Consider the following 27,711-nt stretch of genomic DNA (forward strand, 5'->3'; position numbering starts at 1 on the left):
TTGTCTACATTGTAGAAAGGATTTCCTTTTATTTGGAAAATGAGCAATTGTAAATCAGGTATTGGAGAGAAGAGATATAAACAATCTTTAGATGGTCTTAAGTTTTGCCTACTGTTGAAGGATTAAAACCGTAAATAAAAAGGTACCAAACCCTCAGAGTTCACCGTTCATGTGAAGCTTCTTCCATCTCTTTCTTGACCTCTTTAAAAACCATATTCATTTCTGGGAAAGGGAGAAGAAAATAAAAATTATTTATGAAAAAAACCAGCAGTTATTTCTTATTCTGACATTATACCGAAGTGCTCAATTTTGACTCAAGGAAAACCTTTAAATCAACCAAAAGTCTCAAACCTTGCTTATAAACTGCGTGGTACTTTTGCAGTAGAAGATAAGATTGTGTATAGACTTGGAGAAGATCCCTGGACTAAATGGATGAAACACACTTGCAGTTACCAAATAGAAAAGGGAAAATAGGATTCCTGAGGTCTTTAAAAAACACAGGGGGAAAGATGACAAAAGGCTTTAGATTAGAATTGAAAAGAATTTCATTACTAAAGACACCTTAAATTCAAAGGTACTCCTTTGCTGTATTCACAGCCCATTAACCGAAGTATCAGATAAACTTATTAGCTAATAACCTCTATATATATATTCAGTGGTCTGATTGCAAGAACCAAATTATAACAGATATTTAAAACATAACAAAGAGAATATACAGATTTGTATCTCAGCAAAAGCAAGGATTTAATTTTTACTAGTATGACAACAATACTACACCAACTGCTCACACCACACAGGCACAGCAGTAAACTCACTCATCGCATCTTTTATGAGGCTGAGCATGAGATTAAGTGTTCTTTGACTCTCTTTAGATGCACACAAATCCTTAGCATCGACCAGGAGCAAAGATCACTTACAAAAGACATTGAAAGTTCAGACTGTAGTTGCTACTCATCTTCTGCTAGCATGCAGAATTTCAGTCTCCTGAATTATAACTAAAGACTTCCAACTTATGTCACTGGTGAGCCAGGACACGAGAATAAAGGCCAAACTACCAAGCTAATATTCTACATTGTTTTGACAGGGTATCATAGATGCAACTCAATCAAAATTAGCTTCTGAAATTTAAACACCCTAAGAGGGATAGATTACATGCATTTCAGGCATTAGAATGAGTCCTTCCTATAGTTCTTCTCACAGTTCGGTTTTGTGTACATTTTCTCCAAACCCCACAACTCCAGGCTGGACATACACACTCACTCCTGAACATACATACCTGCCCTTGCATGGAAGTCTCTGTACATTTTCTCATCTGAAACTTTTCTGCTGTTGCATCAGCCCCACATTTTCATATACTCTAGCACTATCTTCTCTCATTCTGAAATGAAACAAGTATTTACAGTCTGAAGAAGCTAGTTTGAGAAAACCACATTTGTACACGCAATATACTTCAGTGACAATTTATTTTGCTCAATTTATTTTAAAAGCAAAGCACAGGGCAACAGTCTAGGGCAGATTCTGTGATAACTCATTCTCATTCAAGGTCCCTGAAGATTAGTTAGTACAGTTCAAAACACACACACTAACAACAGAAGCGAACTTACTCTGGACACGTTGGGGTTGGGGTACAGGGTGGAAGAGGGCTCTGATCCCCACTTGTCTGGTCCGATAAAGAATATTTAATGTTTGTGTATTCGTGACCTTTTCTCTTACTCTTCTGTGAGGCAAAACACAACAAAAAGCCAGGTTTTGAATTACTAATAGAAAACAATCATTGAAGTAGTGCAGAAATTACATGTATAACTAACCATGTATGTTTTTAGAAGAAAGGTTTGTCCATGAACAGAAGAGTGCTCAATTCCGTAGATAACACACACAACACGGATAGGACCTAAAGGTTGGCTTTAGCTATTTGTTACAAGACTTGAAAAGCCTCACTTTTCAATATTCCTCTTTCCACCACCATCTCCAGCAGAACATACCAACCTTATGAACCAGCACTCGTACACAATCTTCATCTTACTTGGCAGAAGAAACCACACTTCATTCTTTAATAGACAGTACCAGCCAGTGGGCTTCCCACTGACCTTATTTCCAGCTTGGAGATGTGGCCAAATGAGTAACAACGTAGTTTGCAAGATCTCTAATAAAATAACATCTTAGCCCGTTAGGTTTGATATAAAAAGAACCCAAGCTGTTATTTGTATTCTGCAGCATATGTTACAAGCTGCAGCCAATTGTGCTGGCATTCATCTAAAGATACTGAAGGCTCCAGCAAGCAAAGCTACACTAGGAAAGAGAGGGGATATGGCTTTCTTAATTTAAGACAAACATTCACAACACATGCATACACTGAAACCTACATATAAATTAAAGCCTCATTTCAAAATTTTACAGGGTACCAGGTTTTTTGGTTTTGTTTGGTTTTGGTGTTTTTTTTTTTTTTAAATGCTCAAACAAGTACTAAATAACTGGCCTGAATCAATCTCACAACAGAGGTTGTCAGACCCTCTGGGGAGATCTGGCTGCTGAGTTTCCATTACGAACACTTTGTATAGCAATGTAGGTTGAAGTTTTTCCAAGATGGCCTTCTGAGACTTACTCAAAACTTGCTCAACTTGTTCTGTTATTTTACTGAACTTCTCCCCTCTCAGCCTCCTACTTACTCCTGACAAATCACTTTCAAATAGACCACCAGTCCAGATCAATTAGCTGGAATGTTAAAGCTAAAAAATAAGATTTAAATAAAACACAAAGATTCAAACTCTGCTGCTTTCTGGGTTATGGTACTCACCTGCCAATAATGTTCTGAAGCCCAAAACTAGAGCTTGATTTCCACCACCACCCCCCCAAAACTGTGTGACAAATGGCAGTTCAAGTTACAGATGAACTGTACAGTAAAAGCAATTTAAAAAGAATCCATCAGTTCTTCTATTACTTAAGCTGACTGAAAGATAAAACAAGCCAAGAAAAAGTAGATATCTGGCTTCTCTTCCTTCCACTTAATTCACTGTAATTATCCTTTCTAATTCAGAATAATACAAATGTGGTAAGAACTACTTGTTTCCTAGATGTAAAGATATACGCGTTTCCACGTCGTGGTTTAACCCCAGCCAGCAGCTAATCCCCACCCAGCCGCTCGCTCACTCCTCCCCCGTGGGATGGGGGAGAGAATCGGAAGGGTAAAAGTGGGAAAACTCGTGGGTTGAGATAAAGACAGTTTAATAGGGAAAGCAGAAGCCGCACACGCAAGCAAAACAAAACAAGGAGTTCATTCACCACTGCCCATGGGCAGGCGGGTGTTCAGCCATCTCCAGGACAGCAGGGCTCCATCACGTGTAACGGTGACTCGGGAAGACAAACACCTTCACTCCAAACGTCCCCCCCTTCCTTCTTCTTCCCCAGCTGTATGTGCTGAGCATGAGGCCATGTGGTGTGGGATAGCCCTTTGGGCACGTGGGGTCAGCTGTCCCAGCCGTGTCCCCTCCCAGCTCCTTGTGCCCCCCAGCCCACTCGCTGGTGGGGTGGGGTGAGGAGCAGAAAAGGCCTTGACTCTGTGTCAGCACTGCTCAGCAGCAACGAAAACATCTCTCTATTACCAACGCTATTTCCAGCACAAATCCAAAACACAGCCCCATACTAGCTACTATGGAGAAAATTACCTCTACCTCAGCCAAAACCAGCACACCACAGGAGGGGAAAAAAAACCCCAAACCCTAAAACAAATTCACTTTGCTTTTCTTCTACACTTGTAGGACAACAGGCAATATTTAACACAACACTTAACTCTATGAAGCCTTGAGGCTCTCAGCATTGCAATGCAAGAGAGAATGCTAGCAGAGCGGGGAAATTTTTCCTGAATATAAACAAAAAAATAGGCGTATCTATGTGAACAGATGCAGCTATTCACATATCCACTTCTTCAACCCAGTTGGTTGTAAGTCCTGCATGACAACAGGCTAGCTAACGTGACGACCTAATTTCTTATCAGAGCTGGCTTGTGCTCATCCAGATTGAAAAGCAGAGAACATGACCCCATACTCTTTCCTACACAGGTGCCCTAATTCACTTCACCATTTTTTTTCCCAACTTTCAGGTTTTACTGTTTGCAACTGCAATTAAAGCAAGTATAGAGAGAGGAAAGTTCCAGAAGTTAAAGTTTCTTAAAACACAGCGTTTTATTCCCAAACTATCTTTTGGGGGTGAAATTCAAGCATTCCATACTACTCTACTCAGCCATTTTTTTTCTGCTCTATCAAAATGCTTTGGAGCACTCCAAATTCACCATGTTTTTTTCAGGACATTAGTTCCTATAGTCACCACATAGCTTTGCTTTTGTCTGAGAAGTTTTATATTGTTTTATTCCTATAGCTGCCACTAGCCCTAGTTATTGGTTAGTACCTCCTGAGGTACTAACCTGGGGTACTAACTAAGACCTCCTGAGGTAAAGCAATGTTCTGTTTCCAGTTTCTTAAACTTTTATACCTGTGCATTCTGAGCTAGTAATGGAACAGAGGATGAAACACAACTAACTGAGCCTCATCACTATAGGAGAAATACACTGCTCCACTCTAACAAAATACTATTCGAAACCCATTACAACAGTCAAGAGTTACAGATCTACTTTGTCAATGGCAGCAGCAGAAAGAGACCATATTCAAAAAGCTGAGGACGCAAGGCTTGCATAATTACAGAGATACAAGGCAGCTCTAAGGCGAAGTGAGACAACAAAGCCAGGAAAAAAAACACAGTACACCTGAGGGATTTCTTGTTCTTCACTTTGTGTCTAATCACCCTCAGAGCACAGAACAGCTGTCCTGGGGAGAGGAATAAAGTCTCTATCCTCTCTGCTGAACAGTGCATCTACATCATGCAGGCAAATATAAAATAAGCTCTGCCACACTCCGAAGCAGCCAGAAGCCACACGAGTGCCAAGCCCAAGCTGGCACACTCCATCTCTAAACAGGGATTACATCTCACACCTGGCACTGCGCTAACCGCGCAGCTCCCCACACCTGCCTGATCAGTTGTGTGGGTTTATCTCCTTCTGAGCAGCAAGCCAGCTGCAGAAGGAAAGATACTGAAATTCTGAAACAAAAAGATACAAATCCCAGATGACCAGAGGTTAGGGCAGAGTATGAAAGCAACAGTGAGTAGAATGTCAGTTCTTTATTACAAATCGAGGTAACTTCTGTAAAAGACTGTAAAATTTAAGTGCAATGAAGTACTTAAACAGGAAGAGTGAGGTGAAGGTCTTGTGGTTGTCACCACATATTCCAAAACTTTTTTCACCTTATCACACCAAATCACTCCTCTAAATGCTTTTTGTTGGACACTGTACTGCAAGATCACCACACTCATTCTTTAATCTTTCAGTCCAATATACTTACCTCTTACTAATAAACATGTAATTTAAGACTCCAAAATACATATTAGAGCTACTAGCATTTGAATTTGATTATCATACTTTAGAAATACAGTTAACAGATTGGAAATCTCTTTAAAGCTCAATAGAGCACGAAGTTCTGTATTAATTAACAGAGCCTTATCTTTTATTCTTCTTGCACAGAAAACTAGGTAATATTAAGGGAATTTGAGATCTGGGGTGCAGGGACTGGGGGACAGCATCCCATACATGCAAGCATTTTCATGGAAGGTAAAGCAGCACTAGCTGCAGTCATATGGAGAAGCCTCTCAGACTGATGATTTTCTTCCTCTGCAAGTGGCCAAGCACAACTTTTTTGTTTTACAGTTTTCTAATTCCACCTAATAGTTTAAGTAATTCTTAAGCACAATGAATTGAAATACAGGCCAGCTTCTCTGAACAGGTGAACAGGTTACAGACCCAGCCTTTTCACGATGCATCAGCTATACAGTCAGTCAGGCCTCCAAAAGTAACAGGCAGCAAACAAGCAAATCTGCTCCCTGTTCCAATGACAGCATGTTCCTATGTAACATTTTATACTCTAGGACAAATATACCTGCTCCTCTTCAATTCTGCGCTGTAGCGTTTCAATGTAGTGCTGTACTGCCATGTAAATAAATCTGTACTGTGCTTCTGTCTGAACCATTCCTGACCGTTGTGATCTCACCATCTGAATGGTCTTTGGAACATCAATATCACAGTCCACACCTAGGAAGAATCATCATAATGTTAAGAACAGTGAAATAAACTTTCTCTTTGGAGAAGAGATTGGCTTCATCTTCCAGCAGAACACAGCGTAGTTGAATGATCTTGCAAGAAGCAAGATTGCTAACATTTAACACAGAGAATTCGTCCTTGACTACTAATACACAGATCTGTAGAACTGTAGCATAACGTGGAAAGTTGTCCTGGGGGAGAAAACTACATCACTTCACACTGTTCCAGGATTACTTTAAATTCAACCTAGCTCAACATACATGCTGAGTTAGTGTTTATGGCAGTTTATACATAAATACAACACCATTCTCCGAAAACAAGTTACTCAAATTCAGCGTGCATGAGTACATTGACAACCACACACTCATGAATGATTTTAAAAGAAAAACAAATAATAAAAGTAATAAGAAAAACATAATCAGACTCCTGGCTAATCCTCAGCTGAAAGTGTTCATTATGCTCAACTGGAGCAGGGTTTCAACACTAATTCCAGCTACGTCAAGAGGAGCGAGCAAGTCCCTTCTATGCCAAACACACATGCCTCCTTTGTAGCATCACTAGAATCCTCTATTCTATCAACACCCCTGTTGTTTTACTGTGATGTATCTGTCAGTGTCCCACAGGAAGATAAAAGTAGGGGGGAACCTACCTTTTTCTCTTATTATGTCAATAAGAATATCAATCACAATGAAAGTTCCTGTTCGCCCAATCCCAGCACTGTAAAAAGAGAAGGGGAAAAAAGTTAATTGTTTTGCTTTCTGAACAGACACCAAAATGTTAGACTCTTACTTGGACTAGTGTTAAGAGACATTAGACTTCCAAATTATAGCCAGAGTCAAACCAAGCCACACAGCCAAAAGTAACTAGAGACCTAATCAACTTAACATGGACGAAACAGAAGTCATAAACAGCACTTCTGTACCTCAGCATTTAACAACATCCTTGAATCAGAAAAATACCTACAAGGTCAAATGTAACATTTCCTTGCCTTATAAAAAGTATCTCATTTATAAGCTGAGACTGAGGAGAGAGCACTCACAGGAGGTAGGATGGGAGATTAGAATTCCCATGATCCTGCAACGTATCTGGCCAAGACTGGCACCGCCTTCTCATACAACATCAGAAATTCTTATTCATACAGACATGCACACTCTGAAAGACAGCCTGCTTAGAAGGTAACCATTTGACACCTATCTAGAATACATCATTTGGCAAAATGTAAAGCACAAACACCTTGGCAGATGAAAGTCTGAGTAGCTCTCAGGGGGAAGCTGTCATCTTTTAAAGTTTAAAAAAAAAAAAAAAAAAAGGATCCAACAGAACTCCAAAGGTGTAGAGAGTAGTAGCAGGAGAGGCATAGTGCATCACCGTACCTGCAGTGGACCACAACTGGTCCCGCATCAGAAATGCTCTCCTGCTTATGGTGCACCTCCTCTAGAAAGTCTAGTACACCTCCAGGGTCACTTGGGACTCCATGATCAGGCCAAGTTCTGAAGTGATATTGCCAGACTGTTCTCTCTGTGTTCCCCTGGAAAGAAGACGCCAACACATGAAAACAAAATCCTCAAGATCAAAATCCAGCTAAACGCATTTGTGTGGAAAAGTTGAGTCAGATCAGAAGGTGGCATATCCAACCTGCTGCTCAGTATCCACAGCACCACAACTCTCTTGAAGCAGGGAACAAGCCAGTTCTTCCTGGCCTGACGAGTCAATCACACCACCTGTTTCCTCAGCTCCCTCTTTCTCACACAGTTGTTTCCAACAACATTTCCATCTTCACCTTTAGAAGCCATGGCAAAGTTCTGTCTGAGGGTGACCAACAGCGAGGGACCTTCACCTGTCATACTCATCACTCGTGGCACCTACCTTATGCACTTTTTCCCACTCATTTCCATCCCATGGACATACCAGTCTAATACATCCTGCTTATTTGCTTCTTACGCAATTCGTTTTGCACCCTGGTCCAAATTGTTCCTTAACAAGGAAGTGCTATTTCCATACTAGTTAACTATTTCCTTCCTCATCTTTTGTATTCCTTCCCTTAAGTGTTCTTTCTACAATCTGGACCCACACACAACCATTTTCTTCTAGTGCAGCCATCTCCATGCAAGGGAGAAAATGCCTAGCTAGACTTAAGTGTAATTACTTAATAGCATCGTCCCTCTTTCCACATTTCCTCAAAGCTCTGCAGCTGTGCATCCTCTGCCAAAAAGTGCTTAGGTGTAAGAATCTTCAATTATCCCAAGGACAAAGAGAAAGATGTATGGAACTAACCTGGAGCTTCAAAGAAAGAGACAGGGCTCAATTTATTAATCTCTTAGTGCTTTTATTGATTCCAAAGAAACAGTCTATTTCTGCAAAATTTTTTTGTGATCTGCAACGTAAATCAAAAGGACAGAGTTACTAACATACTTACTTGCCCAACTTTAGAAAGCTTAAGTTCTCTTAGCGTGTAATCGTGTGCTGCACTCTCCTTAACATTCCTAACACGCATAACACCGTACTCCTTTAGGGAATATTCATCAGGCCAGTACTTGACGCACTTACTCTGCAAAATTAAAAAAAAAAAAAAAAAAAAAAGAGTAATCAGTAAGAAGAAAGGCTGGTTTGCAAACTGGTTAAACACATTTCTGAAGCTTTCATTTCTGAATACATAGAGGACAATTACTAGTGCCAACTCAACAGCTAGCTGACAAGGTAAAGTACATTTTAGGGGGAAGTTTCTCTTCCCCATAACAAACACCAGATGATTTCAGACAAACAAGTACAGGCAATTTTTCCTCTTCGCAGTTTTCGTGATCATCTTAGTACCTGCTTTTCCTTGATAGTTTCAAAACCCAGTGATTAAAATACTGTTACTTGTATCTCCACCCAACTACGGGTTTCAAAATACTGAGAATTTCCAGTGGAATGCTGTAGCCTTACAGGCTATTCTACGATCAAAACCCAACAGCTTGCAAAATAAATACAAGTTAAAGGTATAAGCCGTTTTTCGCAGAATTGAAACTTGGGTGCTTGCTTTTTCATCACTTAGAGCAGAAAGGGCTAACATAGCTCTCTAATTCAATCACCAAAGCAACAAAGAATTGCTCCCTGTGGCAGGGGACTGAAGCCTCCTGTGTCCGTAGGTTTTGAAATTTAGAGCATTTCGTGTGCTGCTTCTCTCGCAAGAATACCTTTGGCCAGGGATATATTCCATCCACTGAAGAACAGGTTCACCTATTACTACTTTCATTTGGTTCCTGTAAAAGCTCAGGAAAGAGTGACTCCTGTTAGCCTGTGAATGTAATACAAGTCCACACAGTATCAGATGAGAAATTATAGTGGGTATACAGATGCAGCTCCCAGCAACAGCAAACGCAGACCAAACACCGAGTACTACAGAGAAACTTTTCCTATTTGCAGTTACTACTGCATATTTATGAGAAAACATGGCAACAAGAAAGTTCCTTCTGCCAGCACAAGATACAGTAAGAGATGACTGAACACATGCTTTCCAGCCTACTTAGGCAACAAGATGCTTTTCTGTTACTTTTGCCCTTCTTTCCCTACCGTCTCCAAAAAGGTACAAGCTAAAGAAAAGATCTCAGCATATGCCAACATAACTTGCAGTTTCAATACAGAACTCTGAACACAAGAGCAGCTGGTATAGCAAGTCTGAACAGTAACACACAATGTTAAAACAAGCTTTAGTCTGACAGAGGGGATGCGTATATTATCAGCTCAATGGACTGCCTCCAAAACACCACTATTTTAATTCGTAAGTATTTGCTGCTTCTACAGTGCATCATTCTAAAGCATATTCAGAACCCTGTGCAAATCTGAGATGTTTCATAGTTCCTCACTTCCTTAGGCAACATGCTCTTCAAGTCATCTCTGATGTAGAGGTTTCTCTCCTTCCTGTAGATCTGAAAGCATCTTGGCCTGAGATAAAAAAGCTTTTATTTTATATCAGGACTGTTATCTGCAATTCTTGAAGATGTGAAATAGGCATCAAGAAAACAAAAAAAGAATAAAGAAAAAAAAAATCAATGCACATAGCAATGCACATAGCACTGATTAAGTAATCAGACCTTAAAGTGTTGTATACAGCCAGTGCACAACCAACAGGCTTAGCAAAATTTGGAAAGAATCATGGAGAAACTGCAGAGAAGCACAGGCCATTCTGTAGGTTATTAAAAAAAAAAAGTTTATTAAGTGTATTCAAGTCAACTCTTCCAAAACAACCCCATAATTTATTTCTCTTCTTCCAAGAGAAAGATCTAAGATGAAGGTTACTGGAAAGGGGTAGCTTCTCCCTCCTGCAGTTCATTCTTGGGAAGGAAACACAAATCATGCCCCTTTATAAGGGTGATGAATGGGCAGAAGTTTACAAAGCCTAAAAAAAAATCCACAAGACAAAATCTAATGGTTTCTACAAACACCACTAATGGCAGCTTTGATACCTAGATTAGGAAGAGAAGCCCATAAAATCTACTGCTATTTGTCTTCAGTACATACACACAAAGCCTCTTTTGTTTGTGGCAGTGGGAAGGAACCCCTGCAATTATCAGTCACCCACAGAAAAACATTAGCTATACTTTCAATTCAATTTTTTCCAAAAGTGACGCTCATCTAACAAGATAACAGCTTTCCATTCAGAAGCAGATCATCAGATTATTGAAAAAAGGTGAACAACAGTACATGGGAAAAGTAGAGAAGCTTAAAAAAAAAGAAAAAAAGAGAGAACAGAAACTGTTTACCATACAGAAAAAAAGAGATCGGAAGCAACACGTTCCAAAGATAAAACTATACTATACACAGCAAACAGTATGTGACCATTGCTGGAATATCAGTATTCAACTACTTCCTAATTCTTTCCTGCCATATGTCATTAGAACCCAAAAACAAAGTAATAGCCTTAGATTTGCCAGAAGACAGTGAATAAGACAAGATCTCTGCACTTAAAGGTAAAATGGAGGTTCTTGGGATACACCATTGCAGGAATATTTCCTCTTTCAGAGCATTAAATACTGCCAGAGCAGTTCACAAGCGGCTCGCAGATTCTTGAGGCTGAACAGGCAGCTGTCTTCATGCAGAACAGGGCAGTCAAAGGCAAAGGACCTGACTTTAGGAATAAAAGCGCTAAATCACGCCTAGTTGAGGGATTCCTAGCCACGTACAGTTTCAGTTGTAATCACTAGCTCAGCATGTAATAAGAATGTTATCAATTCAAGCATAGAAAGTAAAGCCAGAAGAGAAAACAGCATTCTAGTAGAGTCTGGTAAATGTGACTTGAATGAGGTGAATCTGGGGCAATAACTTTCACATTATATTGTAGTTTTTAGGTAAGAAGCACTATCATCTAAATTCATTCTTATAGTAATCAAGTCCCACAATTCTGCTTTTCTAGTAAAGTCTATACAAGGTCGGTAAGCTAAAATAAATGGCAATACTTTTGTAACAGGAACAGGGAGTTTACCCCTTCAGGTACGCAGAACGCCTGTTTGGCTACATCTCACATTCCAGTGCCTCATTCCCTGAATAATTTTAAAATACATAAATTTTAGCTAGTGAATGTGAATCTAATCACTCAACCCTTAAAAAAGGGAGGCCTGATGATATGATAGGAGTGTATCCTCAATTCCCACAGGCACCAATAAAAAGGGACACTCCGCACCTTCCAGGTCTCCAAAAACAGTGGTGGCACACCAGACTGCAGCATATAAATCAATATAACCAAGTCAGTTTAGTCCTTACTTGCATTCAAATGTCACGACCTTTCCTAAGGCCAGTTTGAGAGTTTGTTTTTACCTTTCCTCTTTCAACTTCTTTTGTTGTCATAACAATAACCCGAGAATTCTCCTGGAACACCATCCTCCAAAAATCATTCACTGTATTCTGTAGGCAACCTTGAGTAGCAATGTAGCTTTTTTTTGGCTTTGAGTTGTTGCACTTGGTTTCAAACTCAGGCTAGAGAAAAAACAATTTAACAAATGGTGACAAACGGTTACAAGACTAACTTGGATTTAGGCTAGTATGTTAAAGAGTAGGCATGGGCTGCGCCAACAAGATTCCTGTAGGTAGGAGTATACTTACCATAATAATATTAGCATTGATATAGTCTGAAACAGGTTCATTTGGATCACCATCATGTAGAACAACTCTGGTATGATCAACTGGAAGAATATACATGTACGTTAAGCACTTGCATCCTACAGTTGTGAACACACAGCTATTTTTAAATATCCCACAGACAGATACATTTCTTACTGCTACCAGAAGCTATTAAGTTATCAAACTCAGTAAATTAGCAGCTAGAATATTCAACCTTTCCTCTTTTGCCATCTCTTAAAACAAGTGGCCAATTCATAACAAGCTAGAGCAAAATAAGTGTTCATGACCGCTAGTAACTCATGAGTACGTGGACAGTCAAGCGCTAACTCAAGGCAAATGGCCGCTGGATTTGCACCATGCAGTTTTGTACCACAAATTAATCCTCTTAAATTTAAGCATTCCAGTTTGCTCAATAACAGTTTAGGGATGTGACACTTTTAAATGAAAGCTGAAGATAAAAACAGTATTTGGGAATTGAAATCGGTATCTACAAAGTGCAAATGTTTGAACACAAATTGGAAATTGCATGGGCTAATACTGACAACATAAGAGGGGAAATTATCACTACAGAGAAGAAAAAGCACAGTGGAGATTAATTAACCCTGTATTTACCAGCTAAGAAAGTAAAGCATAGAAAAGTAGCAGGCTTACATTATAATGAAAGGAATCAATACTTACAGGGTAAAATGTTTTTGTATCTATTTTTGTTTTTGTTTTCTTGACGCTGACCTTCTTTACGACTATAGAGAAGTTTGCATTCTTGCTGCTGTAAAGTCTAAATTAAAACAGCACAAATAGCTGGTTTTAATAAAAGCAGTATGGACTGTTTCACCATCATTATAGCGATCCTTTCTCACAAAAATGATAATACTTGATTATAATGCCAAATAGTCAGAGAAAGAGAGGTGCGTACTGGATTTCTCCATTCAGACTTAGTACAGCATTGCTTCCAAGGTATATAAGAAACACAGGAGCATGAGTGACAAGGCAAGCTATTTTCCACCTGATAATTAAACACACCTATTAATTCAAAGCTTCTTTAAACCACAAACTAGAACCAGCAAGTCCTTATGATACTGTTCTGACCAAGCAGATGCAAGTTGCTCCCTTAAAGCTTTTAGCTGTAAAATACTGTGCAAGGAAAACATAACTGGTTACAAAGGACCACAGCAAAATTTTGTCTGTGGAAATCTGGCCATCTTAAAAGGCACACGAAATAAACAAAATAACACAAGCAGCGTTCTACAGAGCAGGTCCAAATAAACATATTTATCACTAGCTCTTTCTCACCAAGCATAAAAGTTAGGAGTACTATTGCATTTCTCCTTTTTGCGGAATCAGACAGGTGAGTTAAAAAATTTCCACTGAACTGGCATTAGCTTTAGTACCGATAAAGATTAGTAACTAATGCATTCAAAACATTGCCAACCTGCAAAGGAGTAAGGCACTTTGTGATCCAGTGCTTCTCTACCTGAGCTGTACTGGATTCCTCTAGGCCTTACCAGCCTTCTTCCACTCCTTCAGCTACAGCGAGTCTGTAGTAACACTGCTGGGAAGCCCCCAAAACAAGTCCCTGAGATTACAAAGGCTGTGTTACAGCAATGCCACAAGAGCAGATCCTTGCAAGCTGCAGCCAGACCAACTCTAGACAGCCAAAGAGGAGGAAGGAGCATACAGAAAACCCAACAAAGCACATCAACACAAGCAACTGTATTTAAATATCAAGCACAGTGAAAGTCCTTCAGCAGTTAGAAGCAGAGTATTAGGAAGATATTCTTGTCTGTTCCCCCAGAACAAAAGCCCACAGGGGAATGCTACAGTATTTTCAAAGGTATGGATGAGACAGGTAAAATGCCAATGCACAACCCACCACCACAGCCACGTAGCACTTTAAGTGCTGTAATTATTCTCTTCTACTAACCCAAGGCCATTTCCCTAAACCAGTACAAAATTTTGCCCAGACTTTCCCATATTACCCTGTTGGAGAAGAAGGGGGGTGCATTAGATAACTACAAACAGGGTTATCCATAAATCATCCTGGTGCAGAAACAATAAACCTGCATGGGGATTTCTCCTGTTGGCAAGGAGCTAATTTCTCAGTGCCTGGTTCACAATTAATGACAGGGACAACAGCAATTCCATACTTCACGGCCATGTTGCTTAGTAGCAAATCCCCTACTTGCAATGAAGCTGGAGGGACCAGAATCTCGATGTCTTTGTTCCAAGTTTTAATCCCAAAAGCAGTACTGGCCTGACTAAAAGGAATACTCACGCTTTGGAAGCTGCTCCCCTTGTTATTACCACTCTTAATACTCTTGCAGAGATTGCTTTTACTTTAAAGCTTGGGCATCTCAGGCACATTTCCTCACTTCTATTTCAATCTCTGTAACTGTTACCACCTCACTTAGTGACCTTGGACAATTAGGCTCATCCTAAAGGCAGGGAAACCAAAGAACAAAAGCAATATAGGAGAGCTGCGAGGTTTTGTGCTTGTGAAGCAAAAGATCATATCCCCATATGGGATTGCTTGCTACTACTAGCAATGGGTGAAACAGCACTTTGCAGTAAGCTCACCTCTTGCCACACTGCAAGAGTCTTTCAAGTGCCATTATCACAGAGCACCTTTATATAATATTAACTTTTGAGTCTCAGCCAAGTGAAATGCCAAGCAAAAGAACCGAAAGCTAAACTTTGCTAGCAGGTTAAAAAATGGAAACAATTAAGAGTGTGGAAACCATAGCTTCAAACACATCTTCACTTCATACAGTTAATTATTATTGCTTTGAGCGTCCCTGAGGAGAGATCCATGAGCAGCAACGACTTCTAACAAGCCCATTAAGAGATGTACACAATGCAACAATAAATCTGAAACATAGTCCTCAATTTCACTGCAACATCCAAGCATTAAGCTCACCAAACAGCCATTTTTCAGAAGGAAAAACATTACAAGGACTTAACATTTCTGTCTAGTGGTTCACGGGACAAAAGGTACATTCTTAAATATGCCTGAAGACAAGTAATTTATAACTACCATCTGGACTGCCAAATCATAAACAGCACAGGCAGAGATCCACGGACAACCTGGAGTTTGCCGCCCTGCCTCCTGCCACCAAGGCTGACAGCTATAGCTTACCTGAGGTGAATGAAAAAGCATGACTATAACTGCTATGAGGTTGCTTAATTTCCAAAAACACAGTGGAAAAAAATAAGGTTTAGTGCTGACCTCACTAACAGGAGTGAAAGAGAAAGAGAAGGGGAATGTCTCACAGGTAAAATCTTTTATTTCTTACATTTACTTCTTCTGTAACATTTCTGGCTTGCTAGCAAATACTCTTCTTCAGGCAAGCCAAAAGACAGCAAAAGACTTCCCCTCTAAGGACCGACTGATAAATCCATTACAAGACAAACGTATTCAACAAAGACCAGAGGTCAGAAAAGAAGTCATAAGTGTCAAGTAATAGTTCAGTCATATTTTGACAAATCAACAATCCATTCCTAAACGCACAGCAGAAGAGTGGACAACAGTCCAGAAGAAGAAGAAAAACCCAAACATTAATTCACATAGCTTCTAGTGAGCCAGCACCAATTACAAGGAGGGCAAGCCAACAGGGCACACTTTTTCCTTTTTATGCCTTCTGAATAAGAGTAAGGTAAGCTTAGAGTCTCCAGGGAAGCCAACAGACACCCTTTGCTTGGCTAACTTGCAAATGTATGTTCAGGCTAAACCACGCAGTGAGCACAGGCACAATCTACATGACTGTGTCATGATACGATAAAGCACACCACTAATCAGTCTTTGCAAAAAGCACTCCATTCCCATATGCAAGTTTTAGCTATTTAGAGCAGGTGCAGCTAATCTTCCTGACCCTTCAGGCCCCATATCAAAGTTCCCATGTTGAACTCTGCAAGAAGAGCAATTCAAAGGTTGAGGCCAGTTTACCTGCAGGCAAGGTTCACAGGCAATAGATGAGAACTGCTCCGCAGGGGATCCACTGCTCTACTGTTCGGGTAAAACAGAGTCCCAAGTCCGCAGCAATAGCCAGAGTAGCCTCTGCTGGCTTGCTTCCCCCTCCAGGTGGGACTCTGACTATTCAGCAGTCCTGCGTCAAGGACTGCCCCCCCACACTGGGCACAGGGGAAGGGAGAGGAGAAACCTTAATCCTCATTTTACGATTTCCCTGCTGCCATGACCTCACCTTCTTGTATTCCATCCACATTCGCAGTGAAATGTATCACCTCTTTGGCAAGAGTCTTTTGCTTTTCACAGATTTATTTTTCTCCTCCTGACTCAGAGCAGATTGGACAGTACATTCAGCTAATGAATATGTCTGATCAAAAAAGAGTTTCTTCAAGAACAGTTGCTTTGCTAATCCATCACTATTCAAGAAGTTTCTCAAAATAGCATTACACAGCCAAAACCAGCCTCTCTGCCAGAGATCAGGACTTTCCAGTTTCCTGTTGCCATCTGCTGGTGGACTTCCAGATTCCACTGTGGTTTTCTTACGCGTGTATGGTATAAACCAGTCCATTATATTTAAGACACTTCTAAAGCTTTTGGCAATGACCATCACATGCATGGAGCTGTTCAGTGACTCCAGTTGTCAGAGATGCATTAGGACCCAGGCTAGACTCAGGTAGTTTGGAATGTGTTGGTTAATGCTCATATTTAATTTGCTCTGCTTGAAAAATTTAGAGTTTCAGATGTATTTTCTTTCAAACATAAGTAGCTCCCTGAAATCATTAGGGCTTCAAAGAAGGGGAGAGCTGGGCCAGCACAGCTATGTTACACACGCAAGAGGTGTGCATATAAGACAGAAGGAAAGGCAATGCTACTTTCTGGGAGGGAAATGGAATTTTGGCTGTAGGCAGAAATGGAACACCCAACAAAACAAAAATAAACCTCCAGGAGTCAAAGGAATACATATAATCAATGTTGCTTCATCTTACAGCTTGCTACCGCTACTGCCAAAACCAGCTATCAAAACGCCACAAACTCAAGGGCAAGACCATATATTGACTGAGAAATCATACTGAAGTTTCCGTAAAGCAATGGTACCCAACCTCCCAAACACAGCAGAGTGCAAGCCAAAACATTCTCTGCATTGAGACATGCAACAGAAAGCACAGTGCAATCCCCTCCATATGCACAATACATCTGACATATTCCAACTGCATCAGATATAGCTTCTGTACTACTACTCGGGTCACCAAGAGTAACGTAGGCTAGGAATTAGTCCTTTGCCTCCAGAAACGTTAATCCAGCCTACAGACTTCTTGCTGTCCACGTGAAGAAAAGGAACACTGGAATGAAGCTGATTAATTGTCCTGGTGGGCCACATACAGTTGGACGTAAGGCTCCCTCATGATGGGGGGATATTCAGGAGGGATTGTGCTAGGTACTGAATGAAGAGCATTGAAGAACACAATTAGCTCTCAGAATCAGGAAAAAAGGAAAATATTTCAATCATTTTACTAGCAGACACAAGAGTGGAACTAGTAAAATTTTAACCCATGCTGTACCTGACACAGGAGATGGGAGCAAGAGCATGGATCTGAAGCGACGGAGAGGGAGATGAGATGAAAAGTAACAAACCTAACTTTTTAGTAGCATAGAGATTTAATACCATAACGCTTGGAATGTAATGAAGTACCTCAAATTCTTCCCAGAAGCCCTGCTTGACTTTATCTGTAGTCTCTGCTAGCTTGCTTAGCTCTCGCACTCTGCTTTCAATCTCTGCAGCATTAATACGGGTAGTATTCAGAGGCTAAGAAAGATACAAATATTAAACAAAGGTATAACAAATGACAACTGTGAGAAGACAGTTAAAACACAAATCCCCTACGCTAAGTATATTTTATATAGGCAATTCTGGGATCCAGGCATCTATTTGGACTTCAAAACTTTACAATTCATACAATGAAGGGCAGTGAGGGTAGAAAGGAAGGGGGCAGGGAACAATTGCTTTTAGATAAAGTCTCACAGTTGTTCTTCAATACATTAAGTTGTCTCATTTCTGGACTAGTCCTGCAACCCCTATGGACCGTGATGAAACCAAGAGAAGTTCTGCAGGCATCAGAGAGACAAGAGTCTATCCTTCACAGGCACATAAAAAATTGTTCTTGTTTAAATGACAGACCTCATCATCCAGTTTCACGAAGTTTAATTCTTCATTTTTGCATTAGGAAAGAAAAAAAAACGATGTCTCACAAAACACATGGAAAAGCCTGCACTTCAAGAATACATGCTGAAGGTAACAAAGCTTAGTGGTGCCTTCTCCGCTCACTCACCTGCTTGAGTTGCAATACTGTGCCCAAAGTTTCTACCATAGGGTTCTTCTTGTAATGTTCCACTAGATCTGTCAGAGAGTCAAATTTCTCCCCTCCACCAACATCGTATTTTAGATCCTTGAAAGACAGATGCTCATCAAAATAAATGCACTTCATACAATGAAGTCTACTCTAATATCATCTTTAGGCTATTTGAGATATGAGAAATTCTCTTTAAAACCATATGTAGAAGAATCTAATAAAATCCTTCTGCTAAGGGATGGTAGAACCTTAATAAAAAGAAACACACACACACTATGGAGGACATTATCCTTTTTGTCATCTAATTGAAAATCATTTTATCTGCCTTTTCAGGAGAGCAGATTCCTTCTGAACTGAGGTTCAGTCAGCTCAAGCAGGCTACCTGAGCTACATGATCAGAATCCAGGAGGTAGCCTTGGAAATAAATTCAAATTCCTAAAAGAGCATCACTGGGTCCTGAAAGACTGGTATTGACTGCCACCATCCGTATTTTAAGGAAGCAATGCAAAGTTATTTTCCTCAGTATCATAAATGCTACCAGTAGTTAACTGCAAATCAAAGAGGTTTTCTAAAAAAAAAACCAAACAAACAAAAAAATTCTGGTAGTTTAGCTTTTACAGTCTCAGTAGGTCATTTCTATCTCCAAACTATTTCTGTTATTGCATTTTAGTTATTTTTAAACGATTAAGATGTTGCACTGTCTTTTAGGATAACAGAAGAAAAAGAAAATGACAAAATCTGCCATTTCTTTTTTTTTTTTTTAATAGAAGCCCATGGGCATATATGAAAATATCAAAAGGCTATAATTTAATTATACTTCAGGGAAGAACCTTATATTAAATTCAAGTTTTAGATCTAAAAGTGTTCCTTGGATTCAATACTCAAAATTTTCAGAGAATGTTGATCATCTATCAGGTGCAACTTTATAAACTGACAGAAGAAACAGACATACTTGGATGGATGTCTATTTGTCCAATTACTCATATTTTTATATAATTTATCCAGGAGACTGCAACTCGCTTAAGAAGATTCATGAACATGAAAGGCTCCATCAGCAGAGGATTTGAGACAGACTTCTGATGCAATCAAAAGCAAATCTATTAGAAGGTACTTGACAGCATAGTATAGTATGACATGATTCAGTCAGGCAAGCAGTCAAAAACAATAAAACACTAACAGAATTTTGATGCTATCAAATTAGTCAATTTGATCAAACAGATGATATATAGCACATAGAGTACCACAGGGAAAGGGGAACTGTATTCAGCTCTGTAGTGAAGTGAAGATGGCCCTCCTGTTAGAATAAACCCACTGCCCATGGAAGTAGCCCTGTTTAAGAAGCTCGTGCTTCATCATACCTGGCAGTGAATCATGACATGTGTCACTTTGGATTTCCCATCATTACTCTCTCCTTTATCATCTCCTGTCCGGACAGAAAGAACAAAGTCCCCAGGGTGGCTTTGACTCTCACGCACAAGAAAGCTTCCATGTTTTCCTTTTTCTGTTAATAGTTTTTCAGCTTCTCTTCCAGAGAGATGCCCATGAAACCACCTTTAAATAAAGTAAGATATAGACAGGTACCCTACTTGTCATTCCAGCCATGGCTGAATCCGCTTGTTCTACATATTTATTATAAAGTAAAATGCTTATGTACACTGAAAACAATGTCCAGATCTACGGAAAGCCTCGGTTTATAAAAAGAAAAAACAAAATAAGCCTTGGAAGTGTACATGTACGTACACACGAGTGATTACAGAAATACTTCAAAGCAAGCACTGAAATTTGCATTTCACGCAAGCTTCAAATGAAGCTTTGATTTGGATCCTTTACAACAGTCCAAACGGATTCCCTGGTGTCCAATAAATACGAGCTTACACTGCAACCTTTTCTGCAGTCAAGGCATTTATTCTTCTTTTATTTCCTTCTTGAGAATGCACATTCCTGATAAACTTGTAGGAACTTAGCATCTTTGAGACCTTACCCTTCCATCACATCAGGAACTGGACAGGATAATCACATCAATCTCATTTCTTCAAGAAAGATGGCCAAAAAGGCAATAATCCTCCTCACTACTGTTAAATACAAGCCATTCTAAGGAGTGAGAGAACTTGTTTTAATATTTTTCCTTGTTTTTTCACTTCTGAGAATAAACTGATATCCACTGGCCATAGAGGTTTATTTCTGACATACACATACTTCCTCCGTATATGTCAAGTCTGAAGTCTCAGATTCTCCTGATTAGCCATGCTCCTAAAAACACGAGTTTGAGCAATTTGAGGATTTGCATGTCATTCACTTTCTTACACATAGGCCCGCTGCTGGAAAAATTGTATAAAGTTATGCCCAGAAATATACCTGGGAATTCCCTGCAATAGTAACAGCTTCAGAAAGCTTTGGGAGAACTTCTATAATAAAACATTCTCCCAGTAAAAATAAAGGGAACTATGCCCTCTTTTTTGGTATTGTATCATGCCAGGAAGAAAGCCCCAGAACCTATTTTCTTCAGCATAGATTGTTTTACCTTTAATCATGTTTATCAGTCTACTTTGCAAGTAAACTCACTGAAATCAGTGGCACCACTTTTAGTGCAAGATAGCAGCCATCCTTTCATCAAATGGAAGCTGCCTGTAGTGTTAATAGGGATAAAACATGCATTTATTAAGAAGTGCATGGATGCTAAGGTTTTCACCACTATTTCTCTGACCTTTCAGATGTAGGATCAGCACAGTTCAGCGGATATTTCAACTCTATAACATCTCCATTCTTTTCCTTGAGCTGTCCATGATGTTCCATATAATACTGGACTAACTCAGCCAACGTAGCAAACTTCTCTCCTCCATAGAGGTCATAGTAGTCTCCTGTGTTCTGGATCTTGATGTGAGTGACAGCTCCAGTTCGTCTAATATTTGAAACAAGGGAAAAAACCAACACAAGTCAGCTGATTTCCAATCAATCACTTTTATATTTAGTGTTCTGTTGTCTGTGTTAGAGAAATCCATACTTACATTTGCATCACTTTCCAACTGAAATATTGCAGAATAGCTAAGCTAGTGCACCTCTGAAGTGTGCTTCAGCCACATTTCAGTGGCTTGCAAGAAGGGGAGGTGGCTGTCCAACAGTCAGGAAGAATAGGAAAAAAAAAACCTTAATTCCATAACAAAGGAATCCTTGAAGCCAGCGTAAGCTCTGTGGCCTCACGATCTCCGATAAAAATCCCTCAGACCTCTACAAATTGCACACACAAGCACAAGGGGTGGAGGGGTAAGGACAGAATTCAGCATTCTGAAGATGCCCATCAGAGCTTGTTTGCTCCCTTCCCTAGAATTTCACACTAACTGCTAAGATCTCTCCTTCAGTAAACAGTTGCCTTTGCCTGATCCAAGTCATTTGCTCCCACAGTCTCTAGGTATAAATGAAGAACAGGCCTCTGTCCCCTTCTGTTCAACAAGGCCCATTATCTCAAAGGTATCCAAGCAGTATTATTCTTATCACCAATCCCACTTTTCCCTTTCCCTACTTCCTCTTGCCGTCCTTTCCCCATCCCTACCGCTATACACACAGTGTCAGGGGACAAGTGTTACAAAAGGCCTATTTTGGAAGCTGAAATAGCCCCGCAGTTGCCCTTAAAAACTTGCTGACTTTTCCTGTAAGAAGAGAATCTGGATAGCATTTTCTTGCATGTGCTTGATCAGTAATTCATATCATCTCTGCTACTTTCAAATGGTTATCAAATAGATTTTTAAAGGGCTAAAAGTAATGCTATTATGAATCTACTTCTGCTTCCCCTTAACTTTTTCTGTCCCTGCAGAATCAGAATTCACCACCCTCCAACCTATAGTTTCCCCAAGTTGGATAAAAGTATTTGAGAACCTCTTCACGGAAAACAGGAGTTAAAAAAAAAAAAAAAAAAGAGGAAAAAAGTGAACAGACTAAGAAGTGACCCACATGTTCTTTCATCTCTTACAAGCAGTTAATTTACAACTCCTTCCCCACAGAACAGCATCAAATGCAGACTCTTACCAATTTGGGGAGAAAGACAAAAAAATATTTAAACTTACCTAACAGAGAGTGTAAAGTCTCCTGGGTTGCTTTTGCTGGGCCGTGCCAAAAAACTGCCATCGACTCCTCTTGTTAACAGTAGGTTTTCTGCCTCCACCCCAGTAATATTTGGATGAAACCATCTATATAAAAGGTTAAAAATAAAGAGTGTTAATAAATAAATAGAAGACCTTCTGGTTTTCAGAGTTAACTTACATGACAAGACCAAACAGAACAATCTAACAGCTTTAAAACCAGGAAATACTGAATTTTGTTCCTAAATTAATAGAATATCTACCTTAGCAGAAAGTATAAATTGTTCATTTCATATTACATTGCAATTTTACATATTGGTAAGCGATGCTTTGCAAGTGAAAGAGACATCTATACATATTCAGACTGCTTGGATTAAAATGATATCAAAGAAAGGTCTACAATATAAACAGAGACCACAAGGCATGCATTTTCCTTACTCCTGGAAGACAGGACACACAAAGAAACCGAAATACAATCAGGAAAAATACTTAAAAATAAAACAAAACATCCAAAGTTACACTTGACAACACTTTAAAGCTTAAAAATTTAACAAAACCTCATGCTTTAGGGCACAGGCTGACCACCAGCTGACAGGGGTCAGGAAGGAACTTCACTTGTGGACAACCTATTCAGTTGCCCAGTCTTCTTCCACGTTCCTCAAGAGAATGGGGTGCTGACCACTGCCAGACACAAGAGCACTGCTCCGTCTTCTAACTACCATGGCAATTTCTCTGGTCCGAATATATCCCACTTAAATACAAACACCGAGGAATCTCATATTGATATTCACCACCCACAAACAGCCTTCTGAATGACTAATGTAGTGCCCTGCCAAAGGAGAGCTGTATATGGTCTATATCTAAGAAGCTCAGTGTCCCCCACCTATGGCATTAACTTTTGAGAGACTTATTCTTAGCCATTCAGTTAACACATCTGCGTTTTCTCTTATCTATAATCAAGGATTTTTATTGCACTCTTGCAGTACTAAACTACATCTGTGTGTTCTGGATGAAAGACGTTTTTAAATGAGGCATGGTTTTAGAAGACAAACTTAAAAAAAAAAAAACAAAAGCACCACACAGCCCAGAGACAGAGATGTGAACACAGCAACTAAAAATTGGTTTAGTGGTTTTGTCAGACTTGTATTTGGCAATTAAGAGATCACCTTTATTTTTCAGAGTTGCCATAAATCAGACACTATGCAGGGCACAAGTGAAAACGCACATCCGTTATCTGCAGAAAGAACACAGGCTACTCCTCTTTGTACACAAGGTCCTTAGTTTCTCCAAAGTAGAGCAAAACATTAAGGCACAAGACTCTGCAACCAATCTCATTACAGATATGAGTGCTATATCTAAAAAAAAATTGCATAGCTTTTCTGATCATTCCTCATACAGTCAGCATTTCATGCTAAATTGCTAAAAGAGCAAAATATGTGAGTGCATGTCTACATTTAGGGTTATTACTTCAATTGTTTCAGCAATTCCTTCTATACTGAAAAACTGACAATATTCCAACCAAGGCCTTATCCAGCCTATTCTCTTCAGGCACGGATTCTCATGGAAACATTCTGGAGTTTTAGAGATTCTAGAACACCCAAACCTCTAGCAAGTCATTCAAATGGGAATCAGGATTACTTATGTACCAATTCCATTTCAGAAGTAAATTATTCTTCTTGTTAATTTTGCTTTTTTTCTAGTTAAGGATATTCTGCTTGCACCAAGAAAATCTAGTGAATAGTACCACATCTTTAACTGAAGAACAACAGCAACAAAAAAATCAAACCTATGCAGCATGGGTCATGAAAAAAAAAATTTAAAAATACTTCCAAGTTATTACAACAAATGGGAATGAATTAATAAATAATGCTACATTTATCTAATGACTACTCAAAGGTCAAGAAAAGTTCTGTTTTGATGCAGTCTCACAAAAGGAACTGCACAAGCGTTGGCACTTGGGATGAACTGAACATTAAATAATATATTTCAGAATATGATTATCAGCTTCTGCAGACCAACCTACATATTTACCACACTTCCATCCCCAAATTTTTACCTCCATTAGGGCAAAATAAAAAAAAAACAACCAAACAAAATGCAGCAACATTTTGAAGCGTTTATAAGCGTTTTAAATACACATAGGATTCAAGAGACACCTTGGCAAGTTTCTGAGTTTATACCCAAAAATGTATAAACATACAAAGGAGAAATTATTGGAATCAGCCCTACAGATTTATTACACAGTGACATTCCATAACTTTAATTAATATCTTCTCTATCTTACCCTAAACCCTAATGTATCTGGAAGTAACTGTACACGAGTTGTTCAAAAGATGTAAAATAACAGAAAAATAATAATTTAATGAACAGAAGGGACTACAAATAACTTGTGCTTAAAGGAGAGGTTAAAGAGATGATAGATTGTTTAAAAACAAAAATCTCACCCCCACATACACGCACACTCCTACTGAAGATGGCAAAAAGTAAGTAAGTGTAGCAAAAGAAAAGCTACATCTGGGAGACCGATGGAGTTTATTGCACTTTATGTAACTTTTGTTCTAATGGTAACTTGTACTCCTGCTCTCTCATCTTTGTATTTTTGGCTTTGAGTAGGAAGATGCATTTGTCAGCCACCCCAAATAGAAAAATGGGGGTGTTAGCGATCTCTGTTAAATGGTTCCGGACCGGTGATCAAGATCACTTCATTTGAAGTACTGCCATCACATGTGTGCTTTTGAACCTTGGTGGCTACATCCCTTCCAAAACAGGAGGAGAGCACAAAGGTGACTGCAGACACAGATACCAGTAACATAAGCCCTATAGAGGACTTTCTCTTACACTTCCTTTTATAGGGATGGAATGCATTTTAGACTTTTTTTCTACTTTCCTTCTTCAACCTCTATTAGGAGCAGGTGCAGAGGCTGTCCCAAGCAAAGGACATCACAGCCAATAAATACAATCAAGAAAGTAACACATGCACACATAAACCCACGCTCTAATTAAACTAGCTGTCCTCACTATGCATGGAATACTCCTTACAGCGGTTCTGATTTGGGGGTTCAGCAGCATACCATTCCAAGCCCCTTATTAGTTTACAACAAGATGAAAATGTTGGCAGAAAAGTAACCAGTGAAATAGCGGGGGTCTCATTTACAAAACTAAGGTGATATCAGCTGAGCAAGAAACCTTTTGATGAAAATTAATATATGGTAGAAAATACAGCCTTGCTACAACTCTCTTTTTTTTTTTGTTAGATAGTCCAGAAAAGATCAGCAGGATTTGTGTTTTATAAGTCATACATTGCCAGCATATTTCTCTCTTACCAAATTGAAGACAGAAAGCAAAAAAAATACACATTTTTCCATGCTGTGATTGGGCTTTTCTAATCACCTTTTCAAGAGCAGGAGAGATTAAATCAGTTCAGTCTCAGCTGTCACAACCGTAGCATTCAGAGAGGCAGTGACTGGTAGTTTAATTACTCCTATTTATAGGCTCATCAGTTAGTATTTCTCATCTTCTTTCAGTCTCCCTCACAAGTTACAATTTAAACTTCTGAGCAGAATAAAAGGATTACTCCTGACAATGAGGAAGTGTTTCTAAAAGGTAACTTGTATACTTGTTCTGATGTGTGGGTAGGGATGTTCAGAAAACCCAACACAGAAGACCCCAAATCCAAATACAGCTATAAATGCCCATGGACTGAAAACCAACCCGTCTAGTTTCAACCATCTTAAGCAGAACAAGAAAGAGGACAACCCAATGCCAAAGAAGTTATACTTCAATAGATATCACTTAGAGATGTCTCAAATTGCAGAGTAGGTAGGTTAGATAAAAAGAAAAAAGATGTTTATATGCTTACAACAGTAATTCCTCTTAAGTCCAACATCTACCCTAACCTCTCAGCCCAAAAAGGACTGCTAAATAAGACAAACATCAAAATAGGTTAAGGACAGCGAGAAGCTACAACAAAGAAAACAGATTCAACTGTTTATCATCCTAATTTTGCAACGCCACAAGGTTTTGAAATTAGAGCGAATGCTGCTAATAAACTGAGAGCCCAGATCAGGTCACCTTACGAACGCTTGCTTTAAAGTTGGCTCACGTTTTAGTTTCAGTAACGTCCCTAATGCTGGACTAACGAGAGCAGCACAACCCTCCCTGGCCTCGGGTTCTGGACCGGGAACTGAGTGGGCTGCTACACGAATAAAATTCATCTCTCAGCTCCGGTTCAAACGCACATGCGGGCGCGGGGGGACTCGCTTGAAACCCCCCAGGAAACCAACGTTACTGCGGCAGCTCTGGCCCCTGCACGGGGGTCGGCGGAGCCGGCCCCCTCGACCCACCGGCCCCAGCCACGCCGGGCCCCAGCCGTGCCGCGCCGGCTAGGTGAGGGTCCGTTCGCCGGGGAAAGCGAGGCGCAGGGAGCCAAGCGAGCCAGGCCCCGACTCGAGACCAGGCGGCGGCCGCAGCCCCAGGACAGCGGGAGCGGGGACATCCCGCCCCAGGAACGGGCGGGGAGAGGGCCTGAGACGCGGCTGCAGGCAGCGGGGTGGGGGCTGCCCCTGCACCGCAGCCATGGGGCGCGGGAGGCCCTGCCCGGCCAGGCCGGCCGCGGGAAGGCGGCGCGGCCCGGCGGCCCCCCGAGAGCGGGCGCTGAGGGGCCCGGGCTCTGCGCGCCCCGGGGGCAGGCGGCCCCCTGCCCACCCGCCCTCCCTCCCCCGCCGGGCTCGACGCCGCTCGCTCCCGCCTTACCTCCGCGATGTCATTTTCTCCCGTGACACTGGCGGGTCGCGGTGCGCCCGGCCGCCCCCCTCGACGGCCGCCTCTCACATGGGAGCCCCCCCCGGCGCGGGCCGCGGCCTACGGGCGCCCTGAGGGGAGCGTGAACAACGGCCGCCTCAGGCCCCGGAGGCGCACGGAGCGCGGCGCGGCCCGCCCTGCGTCACCCGCCCGCTGCGTCATCGGTCTGCGACACCGCCCCGCCCCTGCCTCAAAAGGGAGCGCGCGGGCGGGCCCGGTGGGGGCTGGAGGACCGCGGGGGGTGGGCCGGCCCGGCCCGGCCCGGCCCCGGTGGCACCTGCCACGGGAGTA

General features: G+C 40.7%; 1 protein-coding gene across 1 annotated transcript; it reads right to left on the bottom strand.

Moving 5' to 3' along the window:
* Positions 1-27,571, bottom strand: PTPN11 (protein tyrosine phosphatase non-receptor type 11). Its single transcript, XM_075515758.1, has 16 exons — positions 27,373-27,571; positions 22,606-22,728; positions 21,252-21,446; positions 19,906-20,098; positions 18,527-18,643; positions 17,890-18,003; positions 12,917-13,013; positions 12,221-12,300; positions 11,936-12,094; positions 8,559-8,690; positions 7,516-7,670; positions 6,792-6,859; positions 5,982-6,133; positions 1,605-1,717; positions 1,277-1,378; positions 1-222 (listed from the first exon to the last, which is right to left on the bottom strand). The coding sequence occupies exons 1-15, from the start codon at positions 27,384-27,386 to the stop codon at positions 1,309-1,311; spliced, it is 1,782 nt and encodes a 593-aa protein (XP_075371873.1). The 5' UTR covers positions 27,387-27,571; the 3' UTR covers positions 1-222; positions 1,277-1,308.
* Between the last annotated feature and the right edge of the window lie 140 nt (positions 27,572-27,711).

This window comes from Mycteria americana, chromosome 13, assembly GCF_035582795.1.
Source record: "Mycteria americana isolate JAX WOST 10 ecotype Jacksonville Zoo and Gardens chromosome 13, USCA_MyAme_1.0, whole genome shotgun sequence".
NCBI classification, from domain to species: domain Eukaryota; kingdom Metazoa; phylum Chordata; class Aves; order Ciconiiformes; family Ciconiidae; genus Mycteria; species Mycteria americana.